The sequence below is a fragment of the Dendrobates tinctorius genome, unplaced genomic scaffold (assembly GCF_039654945.1).
Source record: "Dendrobates tinctorius isolate UK_male_01 unplaced genomic scaffold, ASM3965494v1 ptg000175l, whole genome shotgun sequence".
In the NCBI taxonomy this organism is placed as follows: Eukaryota; Metazoa; Chordata; class Amphibia; order Anura; family Dendrobatidae; genus Dendrobates; species Dendrobates tinctorius.
In genome coordinates, this window is record NW_027361842.1 from 7276019 (window position 1) to 7294555 (window position 18537).

The 18537-nt window shown below is 42.6% G+C and overlaps 1 protein-coding gene across 1 annotated transcript in view; it reads right to left on the reverse strand.

Annotated features, from left to right (window-relative positions):
- Positions 1 to 1746: 1746 nt before the first annotated feature.
- Positions 1747 to 18537, reverse strand: part of LOC141054167 (uncharacterized) — an 81498-nt gene continuing 64707 nt past the window's right edge. The window contains exons 3-5 of the mRNA XM_073551363.1: positions 14723 to 14946; positions 13547 to 13736; positions 1747 to 1921 (exon numbers count right to left, since the gene is read on the reverse strand). Of these exons, the coding sequence (XP_073407464.1) occupies positions 1824 to 1921; positions 13547 to 13736; positions 14723 to 14946 (512 nt within the window). The 3' untranslated portion in view covers positions 1747 to 1823. The remainder of the gene's footprint in view (positions 1922 to 13546; positions 13737 to 14722; positions 14947 to 18537) is intronic.

The following is an 18537-nucleotide window of genomic DNA, read 5'->3' on the forward strand; positions in this document are numbered from 1 at the left end:
GTATAATTGGCCCCATCCTGGTCCTGGTATGCATGGTCTCATCTTTATTCTGGTATGATTGGCCCCACCCCATCCTTATCAAGATATGATTGACCCCATCTCAATCCTAGTATACATGGTCCCATCGTTATCGTGGTATGATTGGCCCCATTCCAGTCCTACTTGGCATGGTCCTATTCTTATTATCGTATGATTGGCCCCACCCCCATCCTGGTAAGCATGGTCCTATCAGAAAAGATTAAAAAAAACAACCATTACACTTACCTTCCTCCGCTCCCTCGCAGTGTCCTGGCATGGCAGGGATGTTATGTGCTGCTCACAAACAGATCACAGCTGCCAGAATACTCACTGGGACTGTTCATCACAGAGTGCAGTGAGTATTCCTTGCTCTTCAGTAGCACGCAGTGTCAGCCAGAGCCTGCTGCTACTGGTGGTCACATGTGCTGATACTTAAGAGAAATGAATATTCTGAATATGCAGTTTATTTTTTACTTTTTATTTCAGGATATTTGTGTTTTTTGCTTCTTGTTTTCTCTGATTAATGGTCATGTGTTAATATGCACTACATTGTGCATACACATTAACTTACTTTCTCAGTTCAGATTCATTTTTTTTTCATTTCATTGTGCATTCAGTGCACATATGGGTGTGACCGCCCTCTTTCTGAGCTGGTAAAACCATCCTATCTGGCCTACGCTTTTACTAGTGGTTCAGCCGCTCAATCCTTGTTCACATTCACGTCACTTGGCAAGTGAAAAGGTTTTAAATACTAGAGTAGGGACTGTCCCACAAGGGTTGCCGTGACGTGGCGGGATGGCTTGTACATTATTTTGATCAAAATTATGTTTACTAAATACCCTTATTATTACCTTTATGCATTATTTGCAGTATATTTTTTACTTTTTAGTTCAGGATATTTGTGTTTTTTGCTTTTTGTTTTCTCTGATTAATGATCATGTATTATTATGCACTTACATTGTGCATACACATTAACTTACTTTCTCAGTTCAGATTCGTTTTTTATAAGATGGTAATTGCATCCTATCTATACCCTATCTTTGTACTACACTTGTGACAGTATACCTGTATATTGTTCTTGTAAATATATACCTATATATTTCTAGTGGCCTTTTCGGCGATTAAATATAAAATTAATCTTGGACTGCTCTTTTATCTCGATTCACGAATCCCCACGACCGCACGCTCAGTTAGTCAATTGTACGCTACCTGGTTTGGTTTCTGACCCGATAGAAGCCTGTTGTTGGATGGGGACTATGTCGAACGAGGAACTGGTGGCAGAATACTGTATTGTTTTAGTGAGGAACTCTGGCAGTGACGGCCGGAAGGTTTAAATATATATCCCCAGCCTGGACTGGTGATATACTGTATATCCCCCCTCACTGGGAGCGCATCACCAACTTGTACTTATAAGGGAAGCCTTTCCGGTGACTATTTGCACTTGGTGCAGTTCCATGACTGACCTGGAGCAAGTGGTGGTGCCAGGGAGCCCATCCCTGCAGGTCCTTCTCTCCCCTCCCGCGAGGTAAGCGAAGTCAACGCCCCCATTCCCCTGTGAGATCCCTCATAGGTGCCAACACTTTTGGCCATGGTTATATAATATATATCTTTTTTTTATTACTTCTTTCCCTAGAACAAACCAGGAACTTTAGTTGCTGTCGCACATAGAACAAAGGTCTGTTTTTTTTATTTTTATGCCATTATAAAAATCAAAACAATACATTAGAATGTGTAATATATTTTCTTTATTTATTTAGTAAATTACATATGACAAATGTATATGTTGCTTAATCGAATGTGTAATTTTAGAAGAGAGACGTCCATTGGAATTTTTGCTCGTGTAGCTTTCCTATGGCATTTATGCTGCTCCTGCCCCATGTGGACCCAATGGAAAACATTTGTCCTAGTGGAATTCAAAGAGAAGTATGATTTTTATCATGCAAAATATTATTTGTTTATAATGTTACAGTTTGCATTCACAACCCGAAAAGACATCAAACTAACTCATGAATATATTTATTCCCTTTCACATAATATGAGAACTGGGAATATGAAAATGGGAATCTGGTTCTTTAGGGTCCTGATTCATCAATTGCATTTTTTTAAAATCACTTTTAGGGATGAGCGAGTAGTGAAATACTCAGACTCGCTGTACTCGTTACGATTAGCTCCTAATACTCGGGTATTCGTAACGAGTAGCGAGTCCAATGAAAGTCAATGGGAAATGCAAGAAATGGGCTGTGTGTGTGCTGGGCTGGGCGGGGCCTGTGCGAAGACTGTGCCGGGCTGTGCGGGACTGTGCTGGGCTGTGTGGGACTGTGCTGGGCTGTGTGGGACTGTGCTGGGCTGTGTGGGACTGTGCTGGGCTGTGCGGGACTGTGCTGGGCTGTGCGGGGACTGTGCTGGCCTGTGTGGGACTGTGCTGGGCTGTGCAGGTGCGAGAAACAAAGAAATGGGGGCACCACCAAAAAAATAATTAAGGGGATCCAACCTAGACCTAAATAGTACATATGTTTGACAAAAAAGAGAGAAAGAAATAGCAGGGGATCACCCTAAATAGGACATAGCATATGTAATACAAATTTTATTAAACACAACAAACAGCAAAAATTCTTAAAAACATTAAAATGGTCACAAATGTGACACATACACAGATAATACAATGCTCATAAGAGAGCAACCCACCTGCTACCAACTATCACCCTCACCGAGAATGATGCCTATATCCCTAGGTCCATGTAAACAGAATTCTCAATAGGAGAATTAGTAAGCCCACACATAGGTAATATAGAGCATATGAGTCAATGATGCAATTCCAACCCAATAATTACAAAAAAGAGTGCAAGGGATAATTGTCACATTGCCGTCAGACTCGGGGCCTGCTGTCCCGACCTCGGCGACTAGGAGGCGCCGGACAGTCACGTCGCCGTCAGACTCGGGGCCTGCTGTCCCGGCCTCGGCCACTAGGAGGCGCCGGACTGTCACATCGCCGTCAGACTCGGGGCCTGCTGTCCCGGCCTCGGCCACTAGGAGGCGCCAGACTGTCACGTCGCCGTCAGACTCGGGGCCTGCTGTCCCGGCCTCGGCCACTAGGAGGCGCCAGACTGTCACGTCGCCGTCAGACTCAGGGCCTGCTGTTCTGCCTCGGCCACTGGGAGGCGCCGTGGTTCACCCCCAAGTGATGGCGGCGACTGAGAAGTGGCTCCTGCGCAGGCATCTGATGGATGCAAGCTCCGCTCCTCTGTCAATCATGAAGGGGTTGGTGCATCACCATCTGGCCTGGTACTGGGGGCAGTCCTGATGACATCATCAGTCCGGGAGCCTGTGAGGGATGACCTGATCCCTCAAATACCTTGGGACTGGTTTTGCAAGCCGCCGGATATATTCTTGGCTTCCCTGTGTGATACTGTGTGATTTGCTATTGTTTGACTCTGACCTCAGCCTGGATTTCTGACCCCTCTACTGCCTGACGATTTTGTAACTCTGCCATTCTCCCGGTTTGTGACCTTGGCCTGGATATTCGACTCTGCTACTGCCTGCCATTTTTGTACTTTGCCGCCCTCCTGGTTTGTGGACTTGGCCTGGATATTCGACTCTGCTACTGCCTGCCATTTTTTTACCTTGCCACTATCCTGTTTTGTGACCTTAGCCTGGACTGTCGACTCTGCCACTGCCTGCCATTTCTGTACCTCCGCTGCCTTCCCGGTTTCTGACTACGTTTTTGGTTCCCCGCCTTCTTCCCTATTGGCGACCGTCCTGCTCTGGCACACTGCTCCACCAGACAGTCACCCCCTGGGCCTTGCTACAATTCCAGATCCCTGTATAGGGGTTTAGGGTCTCGGGGTTTCTCGGGGTGCTGTCCCTACTGCAGTCCAGATTCGCGGACGGACGTCACAATAATATAAACCCAAGAAGATGCTGATCACTATGAGGTGTACATAAAAGATAGAAATGCACACTAAATAGACCTCGTATATGCATAGAGGTACCCCAGCCCAAAATCAGGCATAGGGAACATCAAGGACCAGATCAGCCAGACCATTAGGGGCTAGAGAGGGTCTAAGTGGACAGAGAAAATCTCCATAGCCACCCCAAATAATAACCACACATGCAAATCAGCACAATACAAAACCCATGAGAAGTGAAGTGGGGCAGGTAGAGCCAGAGACCCGACGCGTGTCGCCACTCTTGGTGGCTTCGTCAGGGCTGTGCAGGGCTGTGCGGGTACTGTGCAGGACTGTGCAGGGCTGCGTGGGGCTGTTCTGGGCTGTGCAGGTACTATGCAGGGCTGTGCAGGACTGTGCTGGGCTGTGCGGGGACTGTGCTGGCCTGTGCAGGTACTGTGTGGGACTGTGCAGGGCTGTGTGGGGACTGTGCAGGCTGCGTCGAATATTGCGAGGCGAGTAGTGAAATACCCGCCAGGATTCGAGTACCGCATTACTCGCCGAGTACCGAATCCTGACGAGTATACTCGCTCATCCCTAATCACTTTCCTTTTGTGTCTTGTGGTGTTAGTTGCTATTTTTGGTGCCAAATTCTTCATATAAAATAGACATTAAGAAAAGGCACAAATAGAATATATAGGCGCAAGTAAAAAAGGCACAAAACACTCAAAGCTAGACAAAAAACAGGCGCAAGTGCAACTATGAATCAAGGTCTATTTGTTTTAAAGCATCACATAATGCTGTGAGCAATCTAACACAGTGAAACAGGCACAATCTGCTTTTAACTTCACTTTGAATTTTGACTCACTCTAATTTTTGTTATATATAAGCTATTAACTATTGTTTTTTATGACCTTTTAGAAAAGGGCTGGATCAATAGCAGATCTACATACACTTTTACAAATGTATTGTCCTCTTACGTCTAGGACCGTAGGGAGAGGGGAGAAACCTTTCTCAGTCTGTGCTGTGCAATATAATGCATCCCTGGACTCCTAAACTGGACTCTCAGGGCTCATACTCACTTGCGAGAGACTCCACGATTCTCATGCGAGTCTCTTGCATGAAAACCTGGCACAGCCGCCAGCACTCGGACCGGAGCATGCAACTACATGTATTTCTATGCAGCCACACGCTCCGGTCCGAGTGCCGGTGGCAGTGCCGGGTATTCATGCGAGAGACTTGCACGAGAATTGTGCGAGTCTCTAGCAAGTGAATGTGAGCCCTGAGATGCAGATTAGCATGCAGAGCTTGGCTGGTTTCACACTTGCATTTTTTTGCGTTGCGTTTTTGCGCATACATGCGCATGCGTTTTTTCCCCTATATTTAACATGGGTGCGCATTGTCATGCGTTTGCACGCGTTTGTATGCGCATGGGTTTTTTTATAGTGTGCGCCCAGGCGCACAAAATGCAACCTGTTGCATTTTTGGTATGTCCAACCTGTCTCAAAAAAAACGCATGCGCACGCAATGCGCACGGAATTCACCCAAAAACACATTAAAGTCTATGGGAGCGCTGACGTGCGCATGGTCATGCGCACATCTGCGTTTAAAAACGAATGCGCAAAACCCATTAAAAAACGCATTAAAAACGCAGCGCAGTGCAAAAAAACGCAAGTGTGAAAGTAGCCTTAGGCTCATTGCAGTTATACAGTGGAGTAGCACACAGAGGAGAAGGAGCAGAGGACATAATGAAATTATTATACCAGAAGAACTTCAACTTGTCTGTTAATGAGATGCAAGCAGTGGATCAACTGAAACAGGTTAACAAAATAGTAATACATATAGCAGACAAAAGGGAAAATATTGTAATATTAGATAAGGACAGGTATAAACAGATGATCGTTGTAATTTGGGAGAACAGTAAATCTTAGTACTATCCTACACCTGCATTTTTTGTGAGATCATTTATAAAGCTGTTATTATGGATATATTTACTGATGCCCAATTTTGTGGTCCATATTTGGAATATCCTTTTTTGTCCCTTTTTTTTCACAGACCTCCAAAAGTCCAAAAGAAAGAATCCATACCCCATCCTACTTCCATTCTTATCTGACATAGTCCCTCAATGAAAAACTGTACCTGTTGACTGATTACAGCCACTGGTTACCCATACACCAGTGGAATTCCAACGAGATGTTTTTGTATATATGGATGACATGTGATTTCACCACTTTACATTCATGTACACTGCCTTGAAGTAGTAATCACACCGTGTAAACTTTTCCACATTTTTTCATTAATCTGAAAATTGTGATGTGCATTTGTATTCTGTGCCCCTGAACCACCTTTCACTGAAATTACTGCTGCAAGTCTTTTGGGGTATGTGGCTAGCATCTTTGGACATCTAGAGGCTGAGATTTTTGCCCATTTTTCCTTGGAAATTTGATCTAGCTCAGTGACATTGGATGGAGATGTCTGTGAAGAGCATTTTCAAGTCTTGCCACAGATTCTTAATGGGATTTAGGTCTGGACTCTGGCTGAGCCATTCAACCACATGAATATGCTTTGATCCAAACCCCGTCCTCAAGACCCCCCCCACGTAAATGTTTTTAGGATTTCATTAGTATTGCCCATGTGAGAAAACCTGTGGCAGTTTCTGCTGACTTAGTAATAATTCCGCCTCCTGTGCAATACTTAGGAAATCCTGGAAACATGACATGTTGGCCATGAGGACTAGGTTTGGGAAACACTGATCTAAACCATTCAATTGTAGCTTTGGCAGTATGTTCACTGTTGTTGGCCTTCTGAGAGGTGACCCTACACCCCATTCTCATGTGTTTTGGAGTCTCTAGCAGGTTTTCTCAAGGATTGTCCTGTATTTAGCTCCATCAATCTTCCATCAACCTATCAATAAATTACACACAGGTGAACTCAATTTACTAATGATGTGACTTCTGGAGGCAATTAGTCACTCAGGATTTTATTTAGGCATATCAAACTACAGGGGGATGAATACAAATGCAGGTCAGAATTTTCAAATTTATATTGCAAAACAATTAGAAAATCATTTATAATTTCCTTTACATTTCACAAATACTTGCTACTTTATGTTGGTAATTCACTTAAAATCCCAGGACAATACACTTAAGTTTGAGGGTGTAACGTGAAAAAATGTTGAGGATTTCACAGAGCATGAATACTTTTCCAAGGCACTGTATCTCCCAGGAATTGGTGTTAAATGAAATTGCTTACCATTTATATGAATACTGATTTTTTTGTTTCTCTGGAGTGATGTGAATACATATTTGACATCATAATATTTCTGTTGAAGCACAATTTGTTCTTCTGTTTCACACTGATTATTTTCTACAAATTTGTGGAGCGCTGCGAGAGCAAAATTCTCGCCTTCTCTAACAATGATTTAATCTCTATGCCTGAAGAGAAAGGAGAACTCCACTGTAACTGCCTCCACAGTAGGCATACAGTGTCCAGTAAGGAATGGAAAGTACATTCAAATCATCAGGAAAAAATGTACCATTTTTAATGTAGATGAATCCTTTGCCAATACTCTATTTATTAGTCAGAGATTTGTGGCCTATAAACACTACTGTTGAGATGCAAGTTTTCCCCTAGCTATTTCAAATCTTGCAGAAGGAAAAACATCAACAATTATTTGAATTTCCAATACAATATTCATAGTTACGTAAATTGTGAACATATGTAATGTATTTATTTCTATTTATTTTACTTATTTATATATAGAGCCATTAATTCCACAGAGCTTTACAGACATTATTGGCACTGTCCCCGATGGGGCTCACAATTTAGAATCCCTATCAGTATGCCTTTGAAATGTGGGAGGAAACCGGAGTACCCAGAGGAAAAACACGCAAACACGGGGAGAACATACAAACTCCTTGCAGATGTTGTCCTTGGTGGGATTTAAACCCAGGACCCCAGCGCTGCAAAGCTGCCGTGATAACCACTGAGCCACTGTGCCACCCCTACATAAGAAATGATGTTATTCTTGGAGTTTGAAATACATTTTCCAGGGTTAACCTTGGCATATATCAAATCAGGACAATTGTTAGGGTCTACTACTGTCGGTTGCGCTAAGGTCTCCCTCTCTTTGCGGTCACTGCCCACGTGCCCATCTCCCTATTAGATGAGCACGCACACATGATATCTACATGGGCAACTGCAGGGGGAGGGGGAAATACTCTGGCCATGGGCACTGTGAGACAGTGACTGGTGTTACTTCACTTGTAGGGGTCGCTGTGTGTTCCCCCCAGCATGCGCACAGAGGCCATGATAGTGCATTGCAGTCACAGGCATAGCTGTGGTTGCAATGCAGAATAAAAGTGAGTATAGGTCTTGGAAATGCTGATTGTCCAAGGCAGATTTAGGGAAAACCTGCTCTGAGCTTTTGTGCTTTGAAACAGACTACAGATGGTAGTGGTGCAGTCCGTTTCATTCCCGGTCCGGGTTTTCCAGTTGGCCCACGGCCACAGATCCTAGTTAAAAAGCCTGCAGTAAAGGGTTTGGGTGTGTCAGGCCCAGTGTCAGTTTGGTGTTTGTAAGAATGCAGAGCAGAGGGCTCTGCAGAGCTCCATCTGTGTGAGGGAATGCAGGCAAGCGGAGCCAAATAGCCAAAGGGAGCTGAAAGGCCTGGCACCCATTGCATACACGGCGGTACAGTCGCACACGGCAACAGTCATGGAAGTAGACTGGCGTGTTTAGTGACTGTAATCTGGAGGATGTGTGCCCAATGGACTGTCTTGCGCTTGGCTGCGATCTGCTGGTGGAATCTCCTGTTTCCCAGTTGCGATTTGTACAATACTATGTGTTGTGTTTTTCTGTGAGTAAGCATTAAAGAGACTTTTGTTTGGAACTTTGCTGGGTAAATGCCTAAAAATATTCAGAGTCCTGACCGTTAGTAAGGAAAGTTGGTGTGTCTTCTGCAAATGAGAATGGGGAGGTGGGTGGTCACGTAAAGAAGTATGGAGGAGAAACACGAAGGGGAGGGATGCTTGCATCAACCGATGATTCTGGTCCCTACTTTGGTTTCTCAGTACAGTGTCGGGCGGAGGTGTCACAGGGTCATGTGGATGCCCTGTCATACGTCCATGTGGGGTGACAAGTGTTCAACCCCACTGGTTTGAACAGAGGGGGGCATGTGATGCAGTGACCGGTGTCACATGTAGGGGTCGCTGTGTGTTCCCCCAGGAAGCGCATGGAGGCGTATTGAGGCCATGAGTGTGCATTGCAGTCACAGGCGTAGCTGTGTTTGCAATGCAGAATAAAAGTGAATATAGGTCTTGGACATGCTGGTTGTCCAAGGCAGATTTAGGGAAAACCTGTTCTGGGCTTTTGTGTTTTGAAACAGACTACAGATGGTAGTGGTGCAGTCCGTTTCATTCGCGGCCCGGGTTTTCCAGGTGGCCCACGGCTACAGACCTTATTTAAAAGCCCTGCAGTAAAGGGTCTGGGTGTGTCAGGACCAGTGTCAGTGTCATTTTGGTGTTTGTAAGAGTGCAGAGAAGAGGGTTCTGCAGAGCTTCATCTGTGTGAGGGAATGCAGGCAAGCAGAGCCAAACAGCCAAGGGAGCTGAAAGGCCTGGCACCCACAGCGTACACAGGAGTACAGTCGCCATGGCAACCGGTCATGGAAGTGGACTGGCATGTTTTGTGACTGTAATCTGGAGGATATGTGCCCGACTGCAATCCGGAGGACATCGTGTGCTGTGCTTAGCTGTGAGTAAGCATTAAAGAGACTTTTGTTTGGAACTCGGCTGGGTCGCTGCCTCATCTCTGCTCAGTGTGGATACCGCGGCACTACAGTACTATACAGTTCTAAGTGAATTAGAAAATGGTAGCTCGTCTTTGTGTGGCCTGTGGAGGTGGCACCACCACTGCTGTGTGATAGTGTACAGGACAGGTTCCTGCAGTGCCATGAGTTAGTTGTGACAGAGAAGCTCTAATCAGATATTAAAGTAAAACACACACTTTCCTAGCCTGCCAATGTCCAGCAACTTCACTTTAGTAAATGTTTTGGGTAAAGAGTCAACTTTAGTAAAGCTCTGTTCCCATCAAGCTAAGAGCTCATTCACACGTCTGATTTTTCCACATATGACAGAAACGGACCGATTATTCTGATCAGCCTTTGATCAGAGATGAATTAGTTTTCTCAAAAGTGGAGAAATAAAAAAAAAAGTTTCTCCACCTTCTCCATTCTGACAGTCTGTGAAAATGTCGTCCAAGTACAGTGAGATTTTTTCACAAACCTATTGACTTGCATTGCCAATTTTGATCCGACACTCAGATTAAAATTGTAAAAAAACACGTATAGCACTCGTAAGTGAAAATCGTAAGTCTAATTGAGCCATTAGCCTTCTGTTAATGCATATATTACAATGCATGCAATGTAGAGGCAGATCTGGCAGCGGATGAGCAAAAGGAGTACTGTAAGTCATCTTCGCAATTTGCAAAAGCGACAGGCATGTTTTTTACTATAGCTGTCTGAACCTGGCCTTACCCTACTCTGCATTGATAGCAGCAATACTGATGGATTGCTGAACAACATTCTTCCAGGTTCTGGTTTCTTGTAGACAGTTGTCTGTCTTTTTCCACAGCTCGCACTTTAAATTGTGTTTTTTTAATAATGTACTTTACAATCAAGATTATTGTATTTTTTTATATTAAATTTTTTAGACTCTAATTGTTGATGGGTGTTTTCTGTTTCTTGGGGAGTTACCCAGCACTTAGTACATATTCCTAGCAATTATAGTTATGTCATGACATAACTCCAGAAAAGTAATGGCTACAGAACAGGTAGTGTCAGTCTGTTATGAGCCTCAGTACTCAAAAGTGAAAATGGTAAGATACCTTTTTTGTCACATAGCAGAATGGATAAATTAAAAATTCAACCTCCAAAATTCTTTAAAATATGTTTTTAAGATAAAAACTTGATTACAATAATAGGTAAAACTTGAAGACATATTAGTGGGAATGTATGAAGTTTTTTTTACAGTATATTGTCTTCAAAATGTAGCAAGAAATATCCTATTTGCAAAAATATGCCACTGTTGGCATTTTACTCCACTCTCGCCACTTCTAAAAATCTGGGTGAGGATAGCTGTGCAAATAAGATTTAGGTGAGACTTAGGAATTGTGATTTGTGGAAAATTCACACATAATGTTGCAAACTCACTCCAATGGGAGGCATGTCAGTTATTCAGACACATCACAAAATTTAAGACAAAGTAGAATAGAAAAAATGCATTACTTATATTAACCCCCTTCACCTCCCAGCCTATTTCACCTTCATGACTAGTCGAAATTTTTCAATTCAAACCATTGTCACTAAATGACGTAATAATTTCAACACATCTAAGTGATTCTGAGAATATTTTTTCGTGTCATATTGTACTTCATGATAATGGTAAAATGTGTTCAATGTTACTTGTGTTTTTTGTGAGAATATCTGAAATTTGGCAAAAAATTTTGAAATTTTAGCAATATTTAAACTTTTAAATGTTATACCCTTAAACCACAGAGTTATGTCACACAAAATAGTTCATGAATAACATTTCCCTTTTGTCTGCTTTATATCTGCATCATTTTTTAAACATTTTATTTTGTTAGGAAGTTGGGTTAAGAAGGGTTAAAAGTTGATCATCGATTTCTCATTTTTCCAACAAAATTTACAAAACTTTTTTATGGCCCACATCACATTTGAAGTGACTTTGAGGGGCCTATATGACAGAAAATACCTAAAAGTGACACCATTCTAAAATCTGCACCCAAGTGGTCAAAATCACATTCAAGAAGTTTATTAACCCTTCAGGTGCTTCACTGGAATTAAAGCAATGTGGAAAGAATTTAACTTTTCTTCACAAAAATATTAATTTAGCCCCAATTTTTTTTTATTTTCCCAAGGGTAACAGGAAAAAATGGACCTCAAAATGTGTTGTGCAATTTCTCCTGATTACGCCGATACCACATATCTGGGAGAAAACTACAGTATAGGTGCACGGTAGAGCTCAGAAGGGAAGAAATGATGTTTCGGAATGCAGACTTTGATGGAATGGTCTGTTAGCACCATGTCATGACATTTTTAGTGATACCATATTTATTTTTATATTCGTCTTTTTGATCTCATTTTATTCTACTTTTTGTTTGGCGATATGGTGAAAAAGCATAGTTTTTTTCCTTGCTTTTTTCTTTTTTGTGGTGTTCACTGCAGGGATTAACTAGTGTGATAGTTTACACTGACAATTGCTGACACCTGTCACAAGTGGGTGGCATCCTGATGTGACCCCTGGGTCATCTGTGTTCAGAAAGTCACAGCTCTTAATTGATCCGCAAGTCCTTCTTGGAGCCTGCTTGAATATTACTTTGAGTTGGAGTGGATACACTGCCATTCGGTGCTGAAAGGGTTAAGGACCCTTTCTCTTCCACCTTGGGACCACTCCCTTCCACTATATAAACCCACTGCTAGCTTCATTCCTTACCAGTTATAGATCCTCTATAATGACCTCTTTGAAGGAGCCAGTCTCTGGATAAGCTGTGGTGTACATTCCTGTTGAAGCAGCAAAATTTTCTATTGGAGAAGCTGAGGAGTGCTATTTTTTGTGTCTTTGCCCACCTGTTTTTCTTAACTTCCTCATGTTGTCTTATTGTATTAGTGGGACTAATATCTCCCTTAGGCAAGTGAAGGCACACAGGGAAAAAAAGGGCTCGTCTAGAGAGTGCAGGGATATGACTCAGGTTTATGTTAATAGGTGACTAGTGATGAGCAAACATGCTCAGATAAGGTCTTATCCGTGCATGCTTGGGGGCTAACAGAGTGTGCTTGAAAAATATGCTTAAGCCCCCACGGCAGCATGTCTTGTGGCTGTTTGACAGATGTAACACATGTAGGGTTTGCCTAACAAACAGGCAATCTCTGCACATGTTGTGGCTGTTGAACAGCTGCGAGACATGCAGCTGCAGGGACTCAAATCTATTTTACGAGCACGCCGTAGAAACTCTTTTAACACCCAAGCATGCTCGAATGAGACATTTGCTCATCACTATCGGCAGGACCTTCCTTGTACATCTTCCCTAGTGTTTCCCTTGTGTTTGCGTTGCACTCGGAGTGTCCTTTTACCCCCAGCATACCACAACCTTTGACATCCTGCAATAGAGTCACGGGTGGCACGATGGAATAAAAGAAGGGCTTACTTCCTTTTCAGAACAGTCCAGATGCCATACTCAATATCTCAAGGAATAAATAGCGAGGGTTGGTGCTGGAATCAACTATGGCAGTTGCTGTAGGGGCTTGGCTACCAGTTTAGCTTCTGCATTGATCATGCTGGGCACAGTTCCGGTGATTGATCAATAACCAGAGTGAACCAGTACATCTATTTGTGGTATCACCTTCCCAATTAGGACATACAGGTGTTTCTCACAAAATTAGAATACCATCAAAAAATTAATTTATTTCAGTTCCTCAATGCAAAAAGTGAAAATCATGTATTATATAGAGTCATTACAGAGTGATCTATTTCAAGTGTTTATTTCTGTTAATGTTGATGATTATGGCTCACAGCCAATGAAAAACCATTGAAATAGATCTAATTCTAAAAGAAACACTACTGTACCAGGGGTGTATCCTGAGTAGTTAGGAATGAGGCCACTGTTAGTTCTGTATATTAATTTTCCTTGTCTTTTCGGTAGGTAAGCATTTGTATCAGCTAGCTTTGTAAGAGCATTTTTTTCTGCCAAATCTTCCTTGAAGATTTTTTTCATCTTTTCATTTCTGTAAGAAGGAAATCCGGACATTTCACTTGCCTTTGCAAAACAAAAAATAAACATACGCATGACTGACACTGTGATAATAGATAACACAAAAAAGATATTGTCTGAGTTTTTGCTCTAAAATTGTAATCGTATATTAAACTGTAAATTTAAAGATATACCCCAGTCAAAACAAAGCAAAGGTTTTTTATGTGCTCAGTTATGTAATTCCCTGTGTCTGTCTATTTCTAGTTGTTTTTCTTGCTGTTTCTATCTTTACATATCACACAATTTTCAGTTGCATAGAAATAGTCTGAATCAGGCATTATAGAGCAACTTTTCCTACCTAGTTAATGGAGATCTGTGTGTCACTCATTGTCACGGAGATACCGAGACAGACAGGAGCTAGAGGATCGCAGTGTCGGGTTTCACAAACTCCTGCTCTGGTTAGAAGTACTTCACCATCTTATTAAACAGGGCAAGGTTTTTCCTTGTTGGCAGTGAAAGAGTTAATCTGTTCAGTTGAAGCTCCTTTAGCTTTCCAACCTGGATTGTCTCAGCTGTTCAGTGTTGGCCTCTCCCCTCTGCTATGTATGCTTACCTCTGGCACTTAGGAATTTCCATTAGTAGCTCTTACTGCCTGGTTTGGAGTTGGAGGTGTAGTTTGTGGTTGGAGTTGATGTTTGGAGATTTGTTCAGGAGATTGTTGCTTGGAGTTTTGTTTATGTTCCTTTCACTCCCCTATGTTCCTCTTTGTTGTTTAGTGAGTGTATTTTGTATGATTGTTATTTTCATTTATCAAAAAAGTCCAATTTATTGCAGTAAAAACAAGACCCAGAAAATAGAAGATCACATGAAGTAGCAGGCAATAGGCAACGCCTTTGCGAACAATGACTATTTTTTCTATTATGGCAGAAAATATACAAATAGTGTAATGCATACCTGTTATTTATAACTATAGTTTAAAATATCATAATTTTGTTTTAAAACAATGAATGCATATAATATTACAAACTGAATGAAATAATGCAAGAACAAACCTGCTCAGTTCTTCCATAAGACTTTGACCTCTCCCTTGAAGCACTGCCTCTCAGGGAAGCCCATCTGTCCATTTCAGACGAAGCACACTTTACAGGGGTGCTCAGCTCATACTTTATTTCCTCTATGGCTTTTAATGCAGATGAGGTCTGAGGATTTCCATCATAAGTGTGTTTTCTTTGAGTAAATTGATACCTCCCACTTGATGGATGAAAATATCCTTGAACTGAGAGAGAGAAATACCAAGTGATATTGTTTCTATTTAGGATGCCTCGGAGTTTGCTTCATTCATAATGTACCGTGATACCTTTATTAACTAACTGAAAAAAATTATAATTGCAATGTTTTTGAACAAAAAGGTCCCTTCATTCGAAAAATTTACAAATGTTCACACCACATTTAGGGACTGTCTGAATTATCCATCAGGAAGAGTGTGCATCAAAACGTAAAGGGATTTTCCAGTTTCAAAGCTTTTTCTTCAGTATGATAGCAGGTATAAAATAATACACTGAGCTACTAGTCACCTTCCACTGTTTTAGCGTCTGATCTCTGTCGCTGCTTCGGTGATTTACAGGCTGCAGTGCACATCAATACTGCAGCCATTCACTGACCACACTGGCTCGTACTTTCTGTATTATGAGTCCTTTTCATACACTTGCACCCGACATAGGTCATACCAGTAAGGGAAGGGGTTAAAAGATTGAAATGTTAGTGGTTTTATTGTGAATATTTTATAGCAGCCCAATACAGGTACATCACGCAAAATGAGAATATCATCAAAAGTTAATTTTTTTCAGTTCTTCAATGCAAACAGTGAAACTCATATATTATATAGAGTGATTTCAAACAGAGTGATCTATTTCAAGTGTCTATTTCTTTTAATGTTGATGATTATGTCTTACAGCCAATGAAAACCCAAAAGTCATTATCTCAGTCAATCAGAATACTGTATAACACCAGCTTAAAAAAATGATTGTAAAATCTGAAAAGTTGGCCTACTGAAATGTATATTCAGTAAATGCACTGCTAAGGTGTTATGGAAGCCCAGGTTGCTTTGATAGCAGCCATCAGCTCATCTGCATTGTTGGGTCTGGTGTCTCTCATCTTCCTCTTGACAATAACCCATAAATTCTCTATGGGTTTAAAGTCAGGCGAGTCTGCTGGCCAATCAAGCACAGTGATACTGTTGTTTTTAAACCAGGTATGGGCACTTTTGGCAGTGTGGACAGGAGCCAAGTCCTGCTGGAGACTGACATTTCCATCTCCATAAAGCTTGTCGGCAGAGGGAAGCATGAAGTGCTCTAAAATTTCCTGGTCGATGGCTGCGCTGACTTTGATCTTGGTAACACACAGTAGACCTACATCAGCAGATGACATGGCTCCGAAAATTGATACCAGAGGAATCCCGACAAAGTATACATTTCAGTAGGCCAACAATTTGGATTTTAAAATAATTTCTTCAAGCTGGTGATATAAAGAATTTACTGAGATAATGACTTTTGGGTTTTCATTGGCTGTAAGCCATAATCATCAACATTATCAGAAATAAACACATGAAATAGATCACTCTGTTTGTAATGACTCTATATAATATATGAGTTTGTTTGTATTGAAGAACTGAAATAAATTAACATTTCGATTATATTCTAATTTTGTGAGATGCACCTGTATTTTCAGTCCCCTACTGCACATTAGGTTTATTAAGGAAAAAACTTCTTCTGATTACACTAAGCCCTGAACAAGAACAATATAAATATCTCAGCACAACTATGATTGCACTGCTTGCACTAAGACCTGAAACAAGAACAATATAAACAGGGTTGAACTGAAGCACTTTGGGCCCACCAGAGAAAATCATTCTTGGGACCCACTATGTAGCTACAAAGAAATAAATACAAAACCACCAATTGTGTGGTAAAACGCACTAATATCAGGGTATAATATAAGGTAGTACAGGTCTTAATTATGTAGCAGGGGTTGGGGTAGCCCTCTCATAGAACATAAAGTATCCCCCTCATAGAATATAATGTAGCCCCCTCATAGAATATAAAGCAGCCCCCCTCATAGAATATAATGTAGCCTCCCAGATGGAATATCATGCAGCCCCCCTCATAGAATATAATGCAGCCCCCCTCATAGCGTATAATACAGCACCCCACAAAATGTAATGCAACCACCTCATAAGGTATAATGCAGCCCCCCATAGAATATAATGTAGCACCCTCATATGGTATAATGCAGCCCCCCTCATATTGTATAATGAAGCCCCATCCACAGAATAGAATGTAGTTCCCTCATAAGGCAGCCCCCCTATAGAATATACTGTAGCCCCCTCATATGGCAAAATGCAGCCATCCTCATATAGTATGATATAGTCCTCTAATAGAATAATGCAGCCCCCACAGAGAATATAATGCATTCCCCCACAGAATATAATGTAGCCCCCTCATAAAGTGTAACACAGCCCCCTCATAGGGTATAATGCAGTCCCCCTCCACCTCCATCATTGTTCTCCCCCTCCATCCCCATGTCCTCTTCACCACCTCCATCATTGCCTTCTCACCCACCACTCCTATCATAACACTTTTCACCACCTCCATCATTGCCTCCTCCCCACCACTGTCCATTCAACCACAACCATCATTGCTTTTTCCCTCACCATCCCATCATTGCTTCCTCCCCCCACCACCAACATCATTGTCCTTTCAACCACAACCATCATTGCTTTCTCCACCACCACCCCATCATTGCCCATTCCACCACCTCCATCATTGCTTCCTCCCCTACCACCCCATCATCCTTTCCACCACCACCTACATTGCCTTCTCCCCCACCACCCCATCACTGCTCTGTCTATCACCCACATCATTGCCAATCTCCAATACACACAGTAACACTCTCACACACACCACACCACACACAGCACTGCAGCACTCTCTCTCTCACACACACACACACACAGACACCAAAGCACCGCACCACACCGCACGCATGCAGACAGACACACATACAGCACCTCTCCACACGTGCCCCGCAGCCGCAGCACATCCCGGTAGCTTTCTCTATGAAACAGCCACGCTGAATGATGACATCATTCAGCTGCACTGTGTCAGACAGGAAGTGCCAGGCAGGATGTAGGACAGAATCGGATCCATGCAGCTCTGCCCTGCTGCCAAGCTGCAGGGATCGCTCCCTTCCTGGCAATTGCCCTCAGGGTTAGCCGCCCTACAGGGGCCCACCTTGGGGGTACATCACATGCGGTATGTCCGCTCCTGCAGGCAGTGTTAGCCTCAGCTTGCGGCTAACATTGTCCACTAATAAAATGAATGTTGAAACGTGAATATTCATTTCTCTTTAGCAGTGGGGACAAGCTCCTGACTCCAGCTGCTACTCTGCTGAGGCCCCATAGCAGCTGGGTGTGCTGCTATTAGCGACATGCCACTGGCTGGGGGCCCCTGGAGCAGTGGAGACCCTAGGCAGCTGCAGGCCAGTATGCCAGCAGGTGTCAGTGCCTGGGCCCACCAGAGAATCCTCTGGTTCTCCGGTGTGCCAGTCCGACCCTGAATATAAATATCTCAACACAACTATGATAGCAAGTGCTTTCTCCAAATTGAACACAAAATGCAATTTTTAATCACTACTGCAGTTTGACGATTATTTACCCCCTTTACGACAAGCTTCTCAAGCACTTAGGCCATACTTTGGCTGTTATAATCAGCTTCTGCAAGCGTTTCAGAAGAATCAAAGCCCATTCCTCATAGGCAACCCAGGAGTAATGGCCTCCAGTTCACTAAGAGAGTGGGCCAGAAAGTTAAAA